Source organism: Bactrocera dorsalis, unplaced genomic scaffold, assembly GCF_023373825.1.
Source record: "Bactrocera dorsalis isolate Fly_Bdor unplaced genomic scaffold, ASM2337382v1 BdCtg094, whole genome shotgun sequence".
In the NCBI taxonomy this organism is placed as follows: Eukaryota; Metazoa; Arthropoda; class Insecta; order Diptera; family Tephritidae; genus Bactrocera; species Bactrocera dorsalis.
The window spans coordinates 47,195-65,862 of NW_026038145.1; the positions used below are offsets into that span (position 1 = coordinate 47,195).

Below are 18,668 nucleotides of genomic sequence, written 5' to 3' on the forward strand. Positions count from 1 at the left end.
TTCTGCATGTAATGTAAAGATTGATTTTAGCAAACTTTATTTTATTTTTCTTTAACAGAATTTGTAACATACATTTACTACATATGTCTTATATATAAAAAGCTTTTGTTACACTGACCCCCTTTTGCTTTCTCTACACCCATTATATCGAACTGACAATGCTGATAAGATTAAAATGTGAAGTATTAAAGTAATGTAGAAAAAAAATAGTTAAAACACAAACACATTACATTTCACAATTTTACCAAACTCAATACTCACTCTTGATAGGCGAAACATTTTTGTATTTGATTACAATATTGAATAAGCATAATTTTGTTTTTAACATATTTTTTTAAAATTTTCACAGCTTTTAATATCCTAGAGGTCAAAGTATTATTTTTAAAATATTGAAGAAAATCGAAAAATGAAAAAAAAGTATATATATTACATGCAATCAACCAACCAAACTGGACCGTTTTCTATTAATATGTATGTATGTACATATATGATTTGCCAAAGTTTTATTCTTATTAGCGGCTCATTTGGAGTTTATTAAAGCATTCGTTCAATAGAAGATCAATCCTAGAATACAATTGGCTGTTATGTAATACATACCCTTAGAAAATATTATATAAACGATATAATGAAAGATTTCCATACAAATTATATTTTGAAATTGACTACGTCGATGTATGTACATACATAGTAGAGCATCAAACTGAAATCAGTATTTAAAAGACTTCGACTTATGAGTGCTAAGGATATTTTAATTTCATAAAGATATGTTGAACAAATTTTGGCATTTTGCATAAAGCGCACGATTATATCCATAAATATTGATAATCTTATACTGACTAGCAATAAATAACTTATCAATAAATCAGTAATTTATTTAAAAATAATAATATATGTATATGTATGTATAATATGTGTATTGTATCAAAGTTGACTATATTGCTTATTCCTTAAATATAAACGAACATTACACTAAATATTACATGCTAAACTGAATGTTTCTAGAAACTTAAGTACTTTTTATAGGGTGGATGCAGAGGGTAGTTTGCATAATAATTACACTAATAAATGATTTCGGCTTTAAAAATTACTCACAAGTATAGTGACGGTATAAAAATTAAATAATATTCATTTACAAGACTCCTTCAAACATTTTTGCATATACTATTGTCTTTAAAAGAAATTACATATATTATATACATATTATATGTTTCAAGTTTCCTGCTTAAATATTTTATTTATAACAATATCAGTGGAAGACTTTGATCTCTTGTTGTTAATAATATTCACTTATATTGCTAAACGTACATTCAATGAAAGGCAACCAATATAAAGGTATATACTATTTAAACAACTGGAAATCAAAATTTATGATTTATGAAATCTTTACGACTCATAAATATGAGTAGATATAAATGCTTTATATTTATATGTAAATATACATTTATTAAACGGCTGAAGAGTGAAAATTTCGTAGTCTCGTTTGCAGTTGAACGCGAACATTTTTAAATGTGCTATACATAGTTATTGTTACATTACATTTATATTTTACAATTTTGTTACAACCATTCGCTCTCGAATTTTATTTATTCTATTTGTTTTTTCATCGTCAAATTTTAAAAGTCAAAATTTAAAAATATGATTAGTTATTTTGCTTAAAGGGGGGGGGGGGAGGTAAGGTTTTCATGGTAAGAAAAAATTACTTTTTCACGAATTTATTTCTTAAATGTGTTTAGAGTAATTTTATTCGGGACTTTTGTTTATTATTGAGCACACTTTTGACAACATAGGATATTTTTTCTCACTTTTTTAGTTAATAAATTTTAGACGCGTTTTCTCAAAACTACTATATCAAAGTCCGCCTCCACTGTCCACTGTTCTCTGTCATTTCAGAACTACTTAACCGATGCATTTCAAACCTTGTACACATTTTTGACACATAAAATACCTCCCCCCATCGTTTTTTAAATTTTTGTTTTTTTTTCATTAAGGGTGTTTTCCACTCACAAAATAGCGGAATTTTTTAGTGGAAAATAGCAGTTTTCACTTTAAATTGCCGCCAAATTTTCTAAATGAAAGAAAAATTATCAGAGAACGATAGGGGGAGGATTTGATTAACTTGACTAATTTTTCTTGGTTTTTTATTTTCGGATAATTTCCAGTCGAGTTATGGTGAACACCGCAAGGTATTTTTTTCTCAAGACGTTCTGGGAGAAACTTTGTTAACGGTTTATGCTTCAATATATCTGCATGAAAAAATTACCCTAGATTGTCAAAAATATATTCTATAATGTAGAAGAAGCCCTAATAAAATTACTCAATCTATATTTAAGAAATAAATTTGCAAAAAAATTCTTTGTTTACCTTTAAAACTTTACTCGCCCTTAATAATAACTAACAAATTCTCAACATTTTTTTTTATTTGTAAAATTTAGTCAAGTTATCGGCAATTTTGCCTTACTACAAATTATGAAAATTCTTATTGTGACATGCACAAATGGACTGACCAGTGGCGTAGCTAGTGGGGGCGAAGGGGCCGTCGCCCCGGGCGCAACGGTTTGGGGGCGGCAAAACAATCTTCGCTGTTTTTTAATATTCAGAAAAATACTTCAACAAATTTTTTTACAAAATTTATTTTGCAAATTGTGTCAAAAGTGTACAAGATATAGGGCGAAAATGGGTTTTTTCTATGGCTTTTAATAAGATGTCTTGTAAGGTAGGTAGATAAGGGGGGGCGGCAGAGCATTCTCGGCTCGGGCGCCCGAAGTGGTAGCTACGCCACTGGGACTGACTATCATTATACACATTTTATGCTTTGCTATATTTATTATGAGAATATTAAAAATAGTCGCTAAGTTTTTGAGAGTGTTAGAGTTTTGTTTTTTATACATAATTTACTCCAAAAAATTTTCAAAAACTGTTATCTCATGTACACATGAAAATTTTGAATAAAAACTTCATTCAAATTTGTAAACAAAAGCAGTAATACATCCAAGACTAACTACCCTCATCTGATAAATTTCCAAACTGACTTCCCAGTACGACGTTGCTGTTAGTGGAACTTTTTTTATTACTTAAACAGATATCATTAGATGTGGGTTTAAAAGTAGTATTGAGAACGTAACTAGATGTTTTGTCATTAACGTTTGTTCCGGTAATAAAATTCTCAACATTTACTACGTCATTGTTGTGATGGTTGTTGTTTGCTTCATTTTTATATATGTTGGCGCATATTTGTACTTTAAGTGAGCTACAATTGTTGGTTCTTTCATTATTGTCACTAATGCTGCATATCTTCGTTTCTTGTCCTTCCCCAAGTAACTGCTGATTTTGCGAACTTTTCTGTATATTTTTAAAGGTTTCTTTTGTTGTATCATTTGTGTCTTTGAGTTTGGCAAGTTCAATACTTTCCTCACATCTTATAGTACTAATTTCTGTTGGGGAACACTCGGTAGACATTGTTATAGCTGTCTTTGGTTGATCATTCTTAGATTCTGCTTGTAAAACTAGCATTTGTCGTGCTCGTGTAATGCATGCCACACATGGGCAAGGACCACCGAGTCTCTTCGCTAATTTTGACCGTAATTTTAATGCGGGTCCTAATTTCATACCCAAAGAATTAAGCAAATGATCTTCAGTTAGCAAGGGTAATCCACTGCCATCAATGCATTGATCACGAAAATGCTGCATAAAACAAATTATAATAGTTTTATTTTTATTGATATAAACATGTTAATAAATAATTACTATATATGTACATATACTTGTATGTATTATTAAGCTTTCTTTTGAATTGCATAAGTTAAAAATTTAAGGGGAGTGTAGTGCATTAATGGTTAAATTTGCAATTCTGATTCTTGCGTTCATGTTCAAAATATAAAAAAAAATATAAAAATATCGAAATCCCCCTTAGTCTACATGAAATTAATCAAATATCTTTAACCAAATTTTGATTTTTAGGTAAGTAATACAATGTGTGTCATAATCATTGGCAGCATGCCTATCAAAGATTCTTGGTTAATAGAATTCTCATAGCAAGCGGAATGTCAAATTGTAACGAGGCCGTTTGTGCTTTTGGGTTATTCATCAATACCTCACAAACTTTCCAACGGAAATAAATCTAGGTGTTAAAGTTTATCTTTGTTTAACACGCTGATTGATTCATTAACACCAGGAGCAATTTTTGCGTGTTACGTAACTGTTTAAGAACTCTAAATTAAACCTTCAACGCTAAACGCCATTCCGTGTTCTAAAAGATGCCATTCGCTCTTTGTGCAATCGATGTGAATCGCAATGGGGAGGTTGGAGTGAAAATGCGAATCGATATTTTTGATAAATCTGAAAACGATGAAAGAGAAAAGGGATTTGAAAATCGTTGGTATTGAACCTCTAACGCAAATGGTAGCATGGTGTCAAATTTGTTATACTCTCTAAGTAAATCGAATGTCATACATAATTTTCATTTCCGTTTTAATTATACATTTAGATCTAACAATATATAAGCCATGGTTTGCTGACCAAACAAAAGTAGGACCAGTCAATAAACAGCAATAACATACATGTATATACCTATACTTATATACACAGTGTTACCATTACTTATATAGCATGGAGAAATGAAGGTGAGTTACCTAGCAAAGTAAACGACCCAGCGGATATAATAAAGGCGTAACATTGCAAATACAAGTTTACCAAAGTGGTTATACGGAGGTGTACGACGATATCAGGTATTTGACAAGCGCATGAACAGTAACAAAATATGTACATACATATGTAACAACACATAGAAAAATATGGTATCTGTGTGGATATAAGTATGTATATGAAAATCGACAGCATCCGTTGCGCTACTGATGGCAACATCTCAACGAGATATTCAAGTGTCGTCGTAGCCATAAATATAATTTAATATTCTTACTCCAACTGCTTTCCAATTTAGTTCAAAAGCGGTGTGACATGCAGCTTCAAGTCCAGCCAACATAGGTCGGCTACGCATATTTGACGATGCATGGACAGCCTAGCGCTCTAGAATGTGATAGCTGGCTATACTTAATGGCCGTTACATATTCTATATACTTCAGTTAAAGAAATATTTACGAAGACACACATATCTATATATATTCTACATACACATATACAGCAATAGTAATAGTAGTGTCAAATATCCAGTTCTTGAAGAATGAATGATGAACACAGTTATGCACATTAATGTGAATGGGTGCAAAATGTAAGATCTTGGCCTGCATATAAAGTGTCTCAGAATTAGTCGTTCAAATAACTATGCTTAGATGGCGATGTTTTTATTTTGATTTACTCGCAAATAATCGCAATTCTTATTTAACACTCTTATTTTTAGGGAATCGAAGATTACAATTACTGTACTGCTTATTAAAAGTAGCACTTATTTAAAGATAAAAAATGCCATAATAGAAATGTATAGTTAATAAAAAATTTTGAGTTAATTAATAAAATAGGTCAGAAGAACAATTATACGATAAGTATAAATATGCGAACGTACCTGAACGTAGTCCGCGCAGATATCAATATCACCTACAAAAGCGCACACGTCATCCACTGTCCATTGGGCAATTTCCACACTTTCAGCTTGACATTTTAGAATAGCAGTATTGCATGGTGTGGATGGTTCTGGTGAAAAGGACAAGCGGGCATTATTCTTCGTGGAATCGGTGACTAATTTGTTTTCAGATATTGGTGATGAGGAGGCTTTTATTTCATTTGATGACGCACGTCCCATAGATACATTCAAGCCATATAATTCGTTACTTTGATTTGCTGTGTTCAATTCCACCTTAAATCTTTTAGTCGCTGGTGGTTGAGAGCTCAAATCAAGCGGTACGGTCGTTGTGCTTGTGGGAGCTGTTGATTTTCTTTTGGATGTGGAAATAGTGGAGCTAGTCGATGCAGATATTAATTTATGTTGAGGACTAGACTGTTGTGAAGGTGCAATCTGCTGCTGTTTCTGCAGCACAGGAAGACTGAGTGCGGGAGATACATATTGAGCGGCTTGTTGCAATGCTACACCAAGGTTAGGATGCGATAAGATTGAATTGGAGTTCATTTGTTTCGAGTTTTGCTGGAAGGTGCGAAGTATGGTCTGTACCTCTGCTTCTTTAGCTGCACGCGCCTACATAAATACCAATGGAGATAATATTTTGGTCAAGAAGTTCTAATGTAAAAATGAAAATGCTAGATTTTTAAATTTTTAGTAACAGCTTACCAAAGTAATCAATGCTTGAGTACTGCTCATATCGATCATTGGGAGGCATACACTTTGTGAGAATGGGAGACTACTTAGAAACGAAGCGGCTGCAGCCGCTACCGCTACATCCCCTTGAGACATGGATAATCGAGGTATCAATTGAGGCGATGCATCTTTACTCGTCAAGGGACCCGACAAAGTTCCACCAACAACGTTCCTATTGCCAATTTTCTGATTTACATTTTTGTTGACAATAGGAATAGAAGAAGTCGACGATGTAGTATCAAAAAATGAATTACAACGAGCCGAAATGGAGCTAACAAATTTGAGTAAAACCAAGGACTATTAAATACAGTTGCCACTATATATATGCTTTTATCCTTACTTTATTGCGTTGGCATCATTATATTTCGCTGCTAAACTGCGCATAATATCGGAATAGTTCCTCGACGAGAAATCTGTTTGGAATACAGTCGTTGTGTTTCCCAAATTACCTGTATCGGTGCTAGCGGTAGTAACGCAAGGAGTTTGATGCCCAGACGTGACTTCTTGAATACGTAAGAGTGAAGTTAGTGGCATTAGGGCTTCTGAAGAAATTTGTTGTGGCGAAGGACCACGGAACGATGAAGGTGTGGTGCTTCGGGATCTAAATGTCCGTGAATGAAAAAAAAATGAACATTTATAAGATATGTCAATATAATAAAATTTAATACAATATGCAAAATGAAGCCTAAGAACATAAGATATTGGAATAATTATAATTTAAGTGTTGGTCCTTCTGATGTTACTCATGAAGCACATGTGTATTTCATATGTAGTATGTAGGCGTTCAGTGATATGTCACTAATGAATATTAATATACTATACTCACGTATACATTTCTATATTTATGTAATTCCATACAAGTAAGCAAAGATGGAAGTATTTTTTTTAAGATATACCATGACTTGTTTGGTTTCTATGATTCATAAATTATTAATTATGTTTAATTAAATATTTTCAAATATGCTAAGTCACGTAAGCTCTGATTATTTTCTTACTTTGCAAGATATAATATCTACAACATTTTATTTTCTAAATAGCTAAACCTGAGGAATTCGTATTTTTATACCCTGAGTAGAGCATTTTAATTTTTCCACGAAGTTTGTTACACGTACATAGAAGAAAACGTTGGAGATCATATAAAGCAGTGTTTCCCAAAGTGGGCCATAACGCCCCCTTGTGGGCGCTGCAGGTGTCAAGGGGGGCGGTAAGAGACCCAGAAAGAAAATGGGGGCGTTGTGTAGAGGCCTGGGGGGTTATTTGCAATTTTATTTAGCTAGGAGGCCTCTTAGACAACGACTACATGAGCTCTCGACTCTCAACAACAACTTGTGAGCATCAACTAATATGAATAAAGGATTGCTCAAACTCGGTTCTATATTTCCCTTCGCGTAGTTCATATATCTCTCCCATTTTATTGAATATAGAAAAAATGAAAATCATGTCCATCGGTGGCTCCGTTTCATAACGGGGCATTTCTACAGGATAGAATTTATAGAATACTAACTGTCAAACGTATTGTTATTGCCATTGCCAAATCTGTATGTGGGCATTTGCTATCATAATATAATCACTTGCGCAAAGGTGTAGGGTAGGTCGGTTCGAGCTGATGTAGCGCATGCTTTGAGCTCTTGAAAAATTTATTTTATCTATACTCACGTATATATACGGAAAATAAAAAAGTATCTTTATCCTTACTTACAAATGTAGTTCTGGGGAAAATAAGATAATAGGTCCTTTTTTCACAAATGTATTTCTGGGAAAAATTTGATAATACATTAAACTCGGATTCATTGAAAATTCCACAAACCCATCCTCGCCTTTGTGTCTTCTATGTCTAAAAACATTTTCGAATGAAGCAATGAAGGCTTCAAGACTGCAAGATCTTTTGAATAAAATGCATCCAGATAAGAGAGACAAGAATATAGCATATTTTCAAGACCTAGAGAAGAAGCAAAATACTCAGCAAAGTGTAGCAAAACTATTTTCGGCGGCTGCTAAGCAAGATGACGACGGACTTCGAGTTTCGTACAATATCTCTTTGTTAATTGCTCAAAAAGGCAAACCACATAACATCGGAGAAGAGTTAATATTGCCAGCAATAAATAAAGTAATAACTACCGTGCTTCATAAACCGGCCGCAGATATTATCCAAAAAATTCCTTTGAGTAATAATTCTGTGCAAAGACGAATTGATGAAATGGCTGAAAGCATTGAAGAATCATTGTGCGATCACCTGAGGACAAGCCAATTCTCAATTCAGCTCGATGAGTCCACTTTACCAACTAATGAAGCATTGTTGTTGTCTTACGTGAGGTTTATTAAAGATGAGAAAATATGTGAAGAACTATTATTTGCTAAAAATTTAGAGACCGATACAAAAGGCGAAACCATATTCAATATATTGGAAAAGTTTTGCGATGAGAAAGAGATTCCTTTGAAAAATATTATTTCAATTGCTATGGATGGCGCTCTGGCTATGATAGGGTGCCATAAAGGCTTAATAGCGCACTTAAAAAATAAAATTCCAGATGTCCTTGGTGTACATTGCGTTTCCTAGAAACAGTTGCTAGAAACTTAAGTGAAAAACTATTTCAATCACTGCAATATGTCATCAAAGCAGTCAATAAAATCCGCAACAGCTCTTTGAATGATAGATTATTTCATCAGCTTTGTGTTACTAATGACGAGGATTTCAATCGTTTGTTGTTTCATACTGAAGTTCGTTGGCTATCAAGAGGCAATTGTCTGACTCGATTCTACAACCTGTTTGACTCTGTTATAGAGTTCTTGAAAACTAAAGATACAGAATTTCAAGACAAGCTCATAACATCAAAGAATGATATAGCTTACATGACAGACCTGTATAAATTGTTCAACGACATGAATCTCCAACTGCAAGGCGATAAACTAAATTTAATTAAAACAAAAAACGTCGTTGCTGCTTTCGCAGCCAAACTGCTTCTACACAAAAAAAATCTGGGCAGACGTGAGTTTCACAATTTTCCGAATTTATCAGTACCATGCAGTAACGACGGATTGTTTGCCTACTGCCAACATTTGGAAAACCTTCACATTGACTTCACCGAACGAGACTGGGTGTTGGATCCGTTTTCAAATGTCAACACAGCAATGTCACCTCAGCTGGAAGAAGAACTTATAGAATTGACAACAAACGAGGAAATAAAAATCAAGTTCAAAAATGGTTACCAAGAATTTTGGCTACAAAAACCGATCTCGCAATTGTACCCTGGATTGTGGTCAATTGTTCAACGATTCTTGATAGCATTCCCATCGTCATATTTGTGTGAACGCGGATTTAGTGCTGTGACAACACTGCTTACTAAAAATAGAAATCGTTTGCTTGTTACCGAACGTGGCGACTTGCGACTGTTCTTGAGTAAATTGGAACCTGATATTAACAAACTTATTAAACAGCATCAGATTCATCCTTCACATTAGTTTTTATATATGGATCGATTATTTTAGTTTTATTTTTAATAAAAGATTCTCTGTTTTAATACTATAAAGTTGTGTTTCAATAATCATTCTTATTGGCAGGTGGAGCCCGTAAGAGTTAACTTGAGACCTAAGCGCCGTTGTATGTTACCTACTGCGCCCAGGTATCAAGTTGCTGGTTATAGTAAAAGTTTCGTTTAGAATTCTACGTTAATCTTAATATATAAAAATCACGTGTCACGTTGTTTGTTTTCGATGGACTCCTAAACTACTGAACCGATTTTAATGAAATTTTTAACACTGTGTGCAGTTTGGTCCAACTTGAAAGATAGGATAGTTTATAACTCTCCTTATAGTCGCATTATTTATTTATTGCAAATTATTTGTTTATTATTAGCAAAGAGCTATCCACCAGTTGGTGGCGCTAACAGCGGTATTGAGTAAGTGTGGTATGTTACAGTAGATGGCGCTAAAAACATTAAATAAAAATGCGTTGTTTGAAGTTTATATTATTTGTGGTAAAGTTATACGAGTCTATGACTTCCAAAAAAAATAAAAATTGGGCGGGGCGAAGTTCGCCGCGTCAGCTAGTATACATATATAGGTCACAATAATTAATTCGAAGTTATAGTGGTTTTTAAATAGGTTGCGAGCTGAGTTGATTTTGTCATGTCCGTCTGTCTGTATAAATGCAAAGTAGTCCCTCAGTTTTTGAGATATCGATCTGAAATTTTGAGATTATTGTCCAATGCAACGCTAAAATTTCCGAATAAATTGTTGAGATCGGACCACTACAGCATATAGCTCCCATTCATTTTGACCGATCAAAATCAATATAAAGCTCTCCAATAAAGGTATGTTTTCCTCTTAAAGTAACCCTAATTTGACCTGAAGATTATTCGCTTCTAACAATATGGATAGAAAGAACTAGTAAAACGCTTTCTGTTGGATGCAAACCTTTGGCCGGTTACATTTTCATATTAAGTTATATGTACATATATGTAGTAGCTATAAGAAATGCACCTGCGAAGGGTTTGCGTGTTAAAGCTACAGTGCATCTGAAGTCATTATAATATACACATTTCCAATTTTTATTATACCTCGATATTGATGACTGATGATCTCCGTTGGTGCCTGGACTAAGTCTTTCACTCTTCACATTGTTAGAGTTATTTTGTAGTTGTTTCTTTTGAGCTGTTTGTTGTTTTTGAGGATTTGTTTGCAATGACTCCGATAGGGGGCTATGTTTCTGATAAGAACTGTTTGCGTTAGCTACGCCACCAGCAGAACCACTGAGAGCATTAGGCACTTGATTAATCATTACATTGCTGTTTATATTATTACTGCAGTTATTCCGGTTAACGATATTTGAATTGATGTTACACTTTTTAATTGTACTACTTGCCGCTGATTCCATATTTAACACATTATTTGTCTCCGATGACGCTGCTAAGTCCAAATATTGATAGGCGACAGCCGCTGTGGTTGAAGAGGAAGTAATCGGATTTGCACCAACACCCCTCAATTGCTTATCGATTAAACTAAATCCACCACGAAAAGCCAGCGTTAGAGACTGTTCACTGATCATTTTCTGGACAACTAATACCGATGTTAATAGCAGTAAAACCTGCAATATCTGATAATAATGGCAGCGCTAATAATCAAATTTTTTATAACTGTTATGCGATCTGCTTATATTTTGTTGTTATTGATTCGGTTATAAACTATAAAAGTTTATCCATGATCTATTGGCACAGCTATCACCGCTACTGTTGAAGTTAACGTAATTATTAATTGATGGAAAATCTCTGTTGTATTACAGATTTGTTTTGTATATAGTGATTTATACATCACAAAATCATTACCGTCGCCAAACGGTTTGTGATTGCTGCTTTTGCTTGCTCAACAGGCGTGGTGAGATCTCACAGTGCAGATGTTGATGAATGATAAGGAAAGTCTGTTTGTTGTCGTTAGGCACTGAAATTGATGACTGCTTTATAATATCATTGGGTGTACGAGTAGTTCTGCAATTGGTGTAAACCGAGATAAATCAATATACATATACATAAATCTATTTAATGCTATTATCTTTAGTTAAATAATAATACTACTATTACTGTTATTTGTTAAACAATTTCATTGCCTTTCATGTTTGGGAATTTCGGAATGTAATTGGTATTTATTATCGTCATTTCTAGGGAAATCTAAAATGCATATTTTCTAAAGCATTTTTACTTACTGGATAAATCCACTCATTTATAGAATAATCTATGTACATATGAATATGTATATGAAGAGCTTTATTAAGTATTTAAAATAAAGGAAAACCCAAAAGCAGAGTACAAACTTTATGGTAAGTTCTTTGCCAACAATTTCACTGAAGTGGCTAGTTTTAATGAAATATATTCGTTCAAACTTGGATATCTATCTACGTTTTTTGAAAGTGAATCAATATAAGTTTAAATTGGTGACCATAGTATGTAGACCGTCAGCTATAATCTACATGCATATGGATAATCTCCATATGCGTTTATATTTAAGTAAACAGTATTATTAATATTTCTAAATAATTATTTTTTGTTTGTTATTTTTAGTTAGTTTGGACTTACATACGTATGCATATATATTTATATGTGTGTACATGTGTCGATGGTGCTAAGTGCCAAATATCGATTTGCGGTTATGAACTGACGATTTACCTAACTGTGAGAATGATCACCAGGGCCGCAACAGAAATGTATGTAGACATTAGCGGAACAGTTTTGAGACTATAGTGTAACCATGGCTGAGAACAACATTAAGCAAACCTGCTCTTAAAGTACTTACACATATGTATATGTATGTTCATTCGTAGCTCGCTAGCTATCGTAAGCAATGTTTGAGATGCCTTTTAATAGGCACCAAGTGTCAATAATACCAATCCGTTCATAACAAAACATTTGAGTACCATTATGATGACTACTTATTATTGCTTTTATACAAAAATATGTGTGTATACAAAATCAGTACGTATAAATGGCACGATGTTTGTACCATGTTGACAAAGTTCATTGCCACTTTTTGTAATGTCTTATGTACACACAGATATTTGTCTAAATGTATATTTACTATACATATGTACATATGTACAGTGTCATGCCTAGAAGACGGTCTAATCAATGAGAGTAAAGAAAGGTGACATACACAAATACACACGTACCCAAAACGTTGCATGGACGTAATTATTAATAAAGGATATTCTACAAAATATTAATTTTAAAATATGTTTTAAACAGAGTTTTTAAAACAAAAACCCTGTTTTGGTTGTGACGTTATGTTTATGTCTTATGAAATACTAGTTTTCAAATATTTAGAATTTATATTAAAAAACTATGTTGTTAAAACCAAGATGAAATATATGTATGTAGTATATAAATTAATTTCTCTTAAGTTTTTTTATCTTTGCAAAATCTGCATGGCTGACCACATACTGTATGTTGGAAAGTCCATTATCTCACATCATGTTATACTGTGCATATATACATATGTACATATAATAAAAAAGAGTAAATTAAGGAATGGAATACATATGTGACTTTAATAAATCACTGCGGTTTTAAATATGCATAGGTACGTACATACATATATACTGTTTCGGTCAAAGTTGATGCTCGCTCAATTTCGACTAATTACAACAGCAACATCTACTAAGAGTACGAGAAAACTCTAAAATATAGGGTGGTCCATATAAAATTTTAAATTTAAAGATAGTGCGTAAAAGATTCAGTGTAGCGTTTGCTGTATGGCACGTAGCGCCGTCCTGCTGGAACCAAATGTTGTCCAAGTCTTCTTCTTCAATTTTCTTGAAGAAAAATTCGGTTCGGTTCGCGATATCGCTCACCATTGATGGTTACGGCGGTTCCTTCTTCATTTTCGAAGGAAAATGGGCCGATGATTCCACCAGACCAAAATCCGCACCATACAGTGATTCGTGCTGGGTGCATTGGCTTCTCGACGATTACGTGCGGGTTTTCTGTGCCCCAAATGCGACAATTCTGCTTGTTAACGTAACCATCGAGGTGGAAATGAGGCTCGTCCGAAAAGACGATTTTTCGGTAAAATTGACCACCCCCGGTCAAACGATTTTCTGCCCAATCTGTCAATATTTCCCAGTTTTCTTCTAGTAAATAGCGACCTATTTCGTAAATTTTAGACTTTTTACTGAATATCTGTCACTTTCCGAATGGTATTTGACGTTTCCAATGTCGAAATATAGATAATTCAAATTTAAAACGTTAGATGGCCTACCTGTTATTATAGTACGTACATATATTCAATTTGAAAGAAAAACAAGCATCCGAACATATTATACACTTCCAACTTGGAGGAAACATAGCCTGGGAAATACCTTAAGGAGTAATATGCCAACCAGAGGATTATATGTAGTATATGGGAGTTGGGGTAGGATCGATCCGATGTTATCTACTAAAATACTAAAAAAAATTTCCCTGGGTTTCATAAAGGTACCTTACATACAACCAGTAATCACATCGAGTAAAGTCAGCTGGATGTCCGAAAATTCTGATATTAGTTATGTGGAAGGTAGACCAAGTTTTCGTCCAATTTTATTTATTTTAGGCACAAAGATAACTCAAATATTGCAGCATAAAGTCACCCGGAAGACAGAAATGTATTTTAACAGTTTCGTTATATGCGGAGTGAGCGGGGCTATCTCCGATTTCATCCATTTTCACACTGTCGGTAGAAGTTCATATAAGATTTGTACAAATTTGGTTGTTGTAGCATAAATGGTTTAGGAGATATGTATGTATGTACATTAAACTTGTTGGAGGTTGGGCACATCCACTTTTTCGGAAATGTTTGCCTACGGTGCCCTTGGCTACTGCGATCCTGTGTATCAAATTAAAGTTTTATACATATATTAGTTTAGTATTTAGTTATGGCGCTTTATATGGTTTCGGTTAATGACGATTTGTTGGCGTAACTCGTAGCTTGTAACTTTTTTTGTACTAAGGAAGCCACATACCATTCATCAAGATATCTTAGCTTTACTCAAGTTCCAGCTAGCACGGACGGAGGGATTTCAACTTTTCTTGTCATCCTGATCATTTATATACAATATATAACCCTATATATTCTTAGGTAATACGTACAAGCGTTAGATGGACAAATCTAAAATACTCTGTAGCAACTGATTGCAAGAGTATTAAAATTTAAATAAATCTATTTCATTGCATATATAGTACCATTCTTAGTACATTGTTAAGATTACATTAAGCATAGCTTAAACTAGATAGAAACAAATCACAATCAAGCCTATTTGATGTTTACTAAAAAGTATTTGGTTTGAACTATTGGAGAAAAGGGTTGTCTTACACAATTACTATATCAGGTAACCCTAAGAGTATATGTAAGTATATTCATTATATAAATAATATACATATGTATAGACATACATATATGGTTCCTACTTAGTTAATAAATCCTGTGCCAACGATCTGTGGTAAATATAAAAAACTAATTTGTGCAAACTACATATTCTTCTATTTTAACTTATAATTAAGCTACTTTTCTCGTGGTTAAGTTAATTCGATTGCATGTTTACTTATAATGCTTCGCTGCATAATTCAGATGGTGCTTTACTTACATTCAAGGCATGGTCTATTATATTAGTCTAGTGTAACTAATTATTTCACAAACATTGTAATAAAGTTTCTTTCGATAAATTTATTGCTTTTTTTAAATACACGAAGTTTGTTTAAATGCATAGTTTTCCTCATTGAAGCAAACATAAGAATTTGGTTACATACATATGTGTACACATATAATGCATAGAAAAGCCTTTGGCCTAACAATAAAAGAATATTTTAATGAAAACATTCTCCCTCACAATCTCCATATCCTTCGATTTTATCAAAACCAGAAATTCATATTTTTCCTTTGTAAACAAAATTATCAGAGTAACGTAGCATTGAGACCAATAGCTTGCGAATAGTTGGGAAGAAATGTCATGAAATATTGACATTATTCTGTTGATCTTTCAGGCAGGACAAAGCCTTTTCATCTCATATTTCTTTTTTATGAAGTATTACGGAAACATGTGTTCCTGAAGAAAATGTATAGAAGTAAGGTTGCGCTAAAATCCGACGGAACCGTTGAAACTTTGATTTTTGAATGAAATTTACCAGATATATGGAATTATTATAAGGGTACGCACCGATTTCGCTTATTATTGAAAGATATACCACTATTGAAATCGGTTTAGAGATGACTCAAGTAATTTCAAGTGTAGTAGATTCTCGTAAAAAAATACTGTTCAGCCGAATCGAGCTCGTAGTTTCGTTATAATTTATTTTTTTTTTATTTATTTTTAGTAAGGAACTGGTTCATAATGAATTTAATTTTTTTATCCTTGTCAAAATGTATAACTTTAGCTATGGCGAGCGAAATTTGTTTTACATTATTTTACTACTTCCTGGCATTGTATGATTAATGTTGTTGCTTAGTTGTCGTTCAGATAGCAATCGAACCGGCACATCCAGTGCAGTATTGAAGTAATTTCTTCGCAATCTTGCGGCAACAGGTAAGTTGGTTAGCAATTGGTGTTAAGAATTCCCATTAATGTGCAATGTACCGTTTGTTGCTTGTGGTGGCTGCACGCCGTATCGCTTCAGTACATAAGAGTGCAATTAGTTCTGCTTTACTGTTTGCTGTCCTTATTTTATAAAGTTTATTATACTAAAACATTGCTTTACTTATATGTATCTTTTTATAGTACAAGTGTATCAGCTGTACAAAATTGGCTGTCACAAGCCTAACTAAATCGCTAAACGTTAAAATTTTATAATGTTAAATCCGAGTAATACATAATTGGATTATTGAGCTGAATAGCAAATTCTACGAACTAAGAACTAACCTTTACAGAAATACAAAATTTGTTTGATCTTCACTCAGTATATTTTTCTATGCCGTCATTGATTCAAATTTCAAAATAAAAATAAATATGTAGGTACACTTATGCACACATCCATTCAGTTTTTATGATCAAAATGGCTTTTAAAAACCTTAGATTTGTGTCGCCAACATTAAAGGAAAGAAGTGCATTTTTCAATGATACTCATATTATAGGGAAGAATTTTGGTAGTACAACTAATGATGATAAAACAAAAGATATAAAATATCGGAAGGAAACCGATACTTTTGGTGAGCTGCAAGTTCCTGCTGATAAGTATTATGGAGCTCAAACTCTTCGTTCAAAAATAAATTTCCCAATTGGAGGAAAAAGGGAGCAAATGCCAAAAGAAATAATAATAGCAATGGGAATATTAAAAAAAGCCTCAGCCGAGGTGAACAGAGAATATGGGTTGAATAGCAAAATAGCTGAAAATATTTCTAAGGCTTGCGACGAGTTAATATCTGGTAAATTATACAAAGACCACTTTCCTTTAGTTATTTGGCAAACAGGATCTGGTACGCAAACAAATATGAACTGTAATGAAGTTATCAGTAATCGTGCTATCGAACTAATGGGTGGTGAATTGGGCTCAAAAAAACCTGTCCATCCAAATGATCATGTAAATATGTCGCAGAGCTCAAATGACACGTTCCCTGCTGCAATTCATATTTCTGTGGCAATGCAACTAGTAAATACACTAAAACCGAATATTGAATTTATGCGAGAAGGTTTAAAATTGAAATCGGAAGAGTTCAAGGATATTGTAAAAATCGGACGAACACATACAATGGATGCTGTACCTTTAACACTGGGTCAGGAATTCAGTGGTTATACACAACAAATGACTTATGCTCTTCAACGAATCGATGCATGCCTTCCACGGGTATATGAAATTGCTCTTGGCGGAACCGCTGTAGGAACAGGACTCAACGCCCCTGAAGGTTTTGCCGAGAAAGTTGCAAAAAGAATTGGCGAATTGACATGCTTACCATTTGTATCGGCACCGAATAAATTCGAAGCGCTAGCAGCACGTGATACTATGGTAGAAGTAAGTGGAGTGTTGAACACAATAGCATGTAGTGTGTTTAAAATAGCTAACGATATACGTTTTCTTGGTTCTGGACCACGATGTGGCTTTGGTGAGCTGATGTTACCCGAAAATGAACCAGGTAGCTCAATTATGCCAGGGAAAGTAAACCCTACACAATGCGAGGCAATTACAATGGTTGCCGGACAAGTGATTGGTAACCACGTCGCAGTTACTATAGGAGGATCGAACGGTCATTTCGAATTGAATGTTTTCAAGCCATTGGTGGTCTCGAATGTTCTCCGTTCTATTCGTTTACTCTCTGATGCCAGTCGGACTTTTACCTGCAATTGCATAAAAGATATTCAACCGAACAAAGACCGCATCAATAAGATAATGAACGAGTCTTTAATGTTGGTGACAGCATTAAACCCGCATATTGGTTACGATAAGGCGGCACAAATAGCTAAAACAGCTCACAAGAATGGGACTACTCTTAAAGAAGAAGCAATAAATTTAGGTTACTTAACCGAACAGCAATTTAATGATTGGGTAAAACCACAGGATATGCTTGGACCGAAATCAATGGTGCAGCGTGTTAAAACTAATAAATAAGCATATATATATGTATATGTATATAAATTATATGTTTGTATTTGCATCTGAATATAATATTTTCGTTAATGCAGTATGTAATATTATAATGCGATTTTTTTCTCTTATTTTAAATAAAGCTTAAATAAAAATAATTTAGAACATTATTATTATTAAACTTCATAAAGAAAGTCTACATAAAATCAATTCATATATTGTCCCGAACTAAAGAGGTTATTTTTTTTATTAATATTTTAAGGTATATTTGTAATCCTATGAGATTATAGGCGTTTATTATCAATGCCCAAGCATGAATCCATAGGCCTAAGCTCAATAAAACGGTTAAACGATATCAAAATCGTCCGCGATGAAAC

General features: G+C 33.5%; 2 protein-coding genes across 2 annotated transcripts; one reads left to right on the forward strand and one right to left on the reverse strand.

The window, feature by feature from the left end:
• Positions 1–1,657: 1,657 nt before the first annotated feature.
• On the reverse strand, positions 1,658–17,119 carry LOC105229361 (ras guanine nucleotide exchange factor Q). The gene is made up of 5 exons (XM_049461745.1): positions 10,819–17,119; positions 6,603–6,863; positions 6,236–6,533; positions 5,516–6,142; positions 1,658–3,681 (listed from the first exon to the last, which is right to left on the reverse strand). Exons 1-5 carry the CDS (start codon positions 11,304–11,306, stop codon positions 2,995–2,997), a joined length of 2,361 nt encoding a protein of 786 aa, XP_049317702.1. The 5' UTR covers positions 11,307–17,119; the 3' UTR covers positions 1,658–2,994.
• LOC105229360 (fumarate hydratase, mitochondrial) lies at positions 13,320–18,338 on the forward strand. Its single transcript, XM_049461746.1, has 2 exons — positions 13,320–13,327; positions 16,728–18,338. The coding sequence occupies exons 1-2, from the start codon at positions 13,320–13,322 to the stop codon at positions 18,313–18,315; spliced, it is 1,596 nt and encodes a 531-aa protein (XP_049317703.1). The 3' UTR covers positions 18,316–18,338.
• Positions 18,339–18,668: the final 330 nt, after the last annotated feature.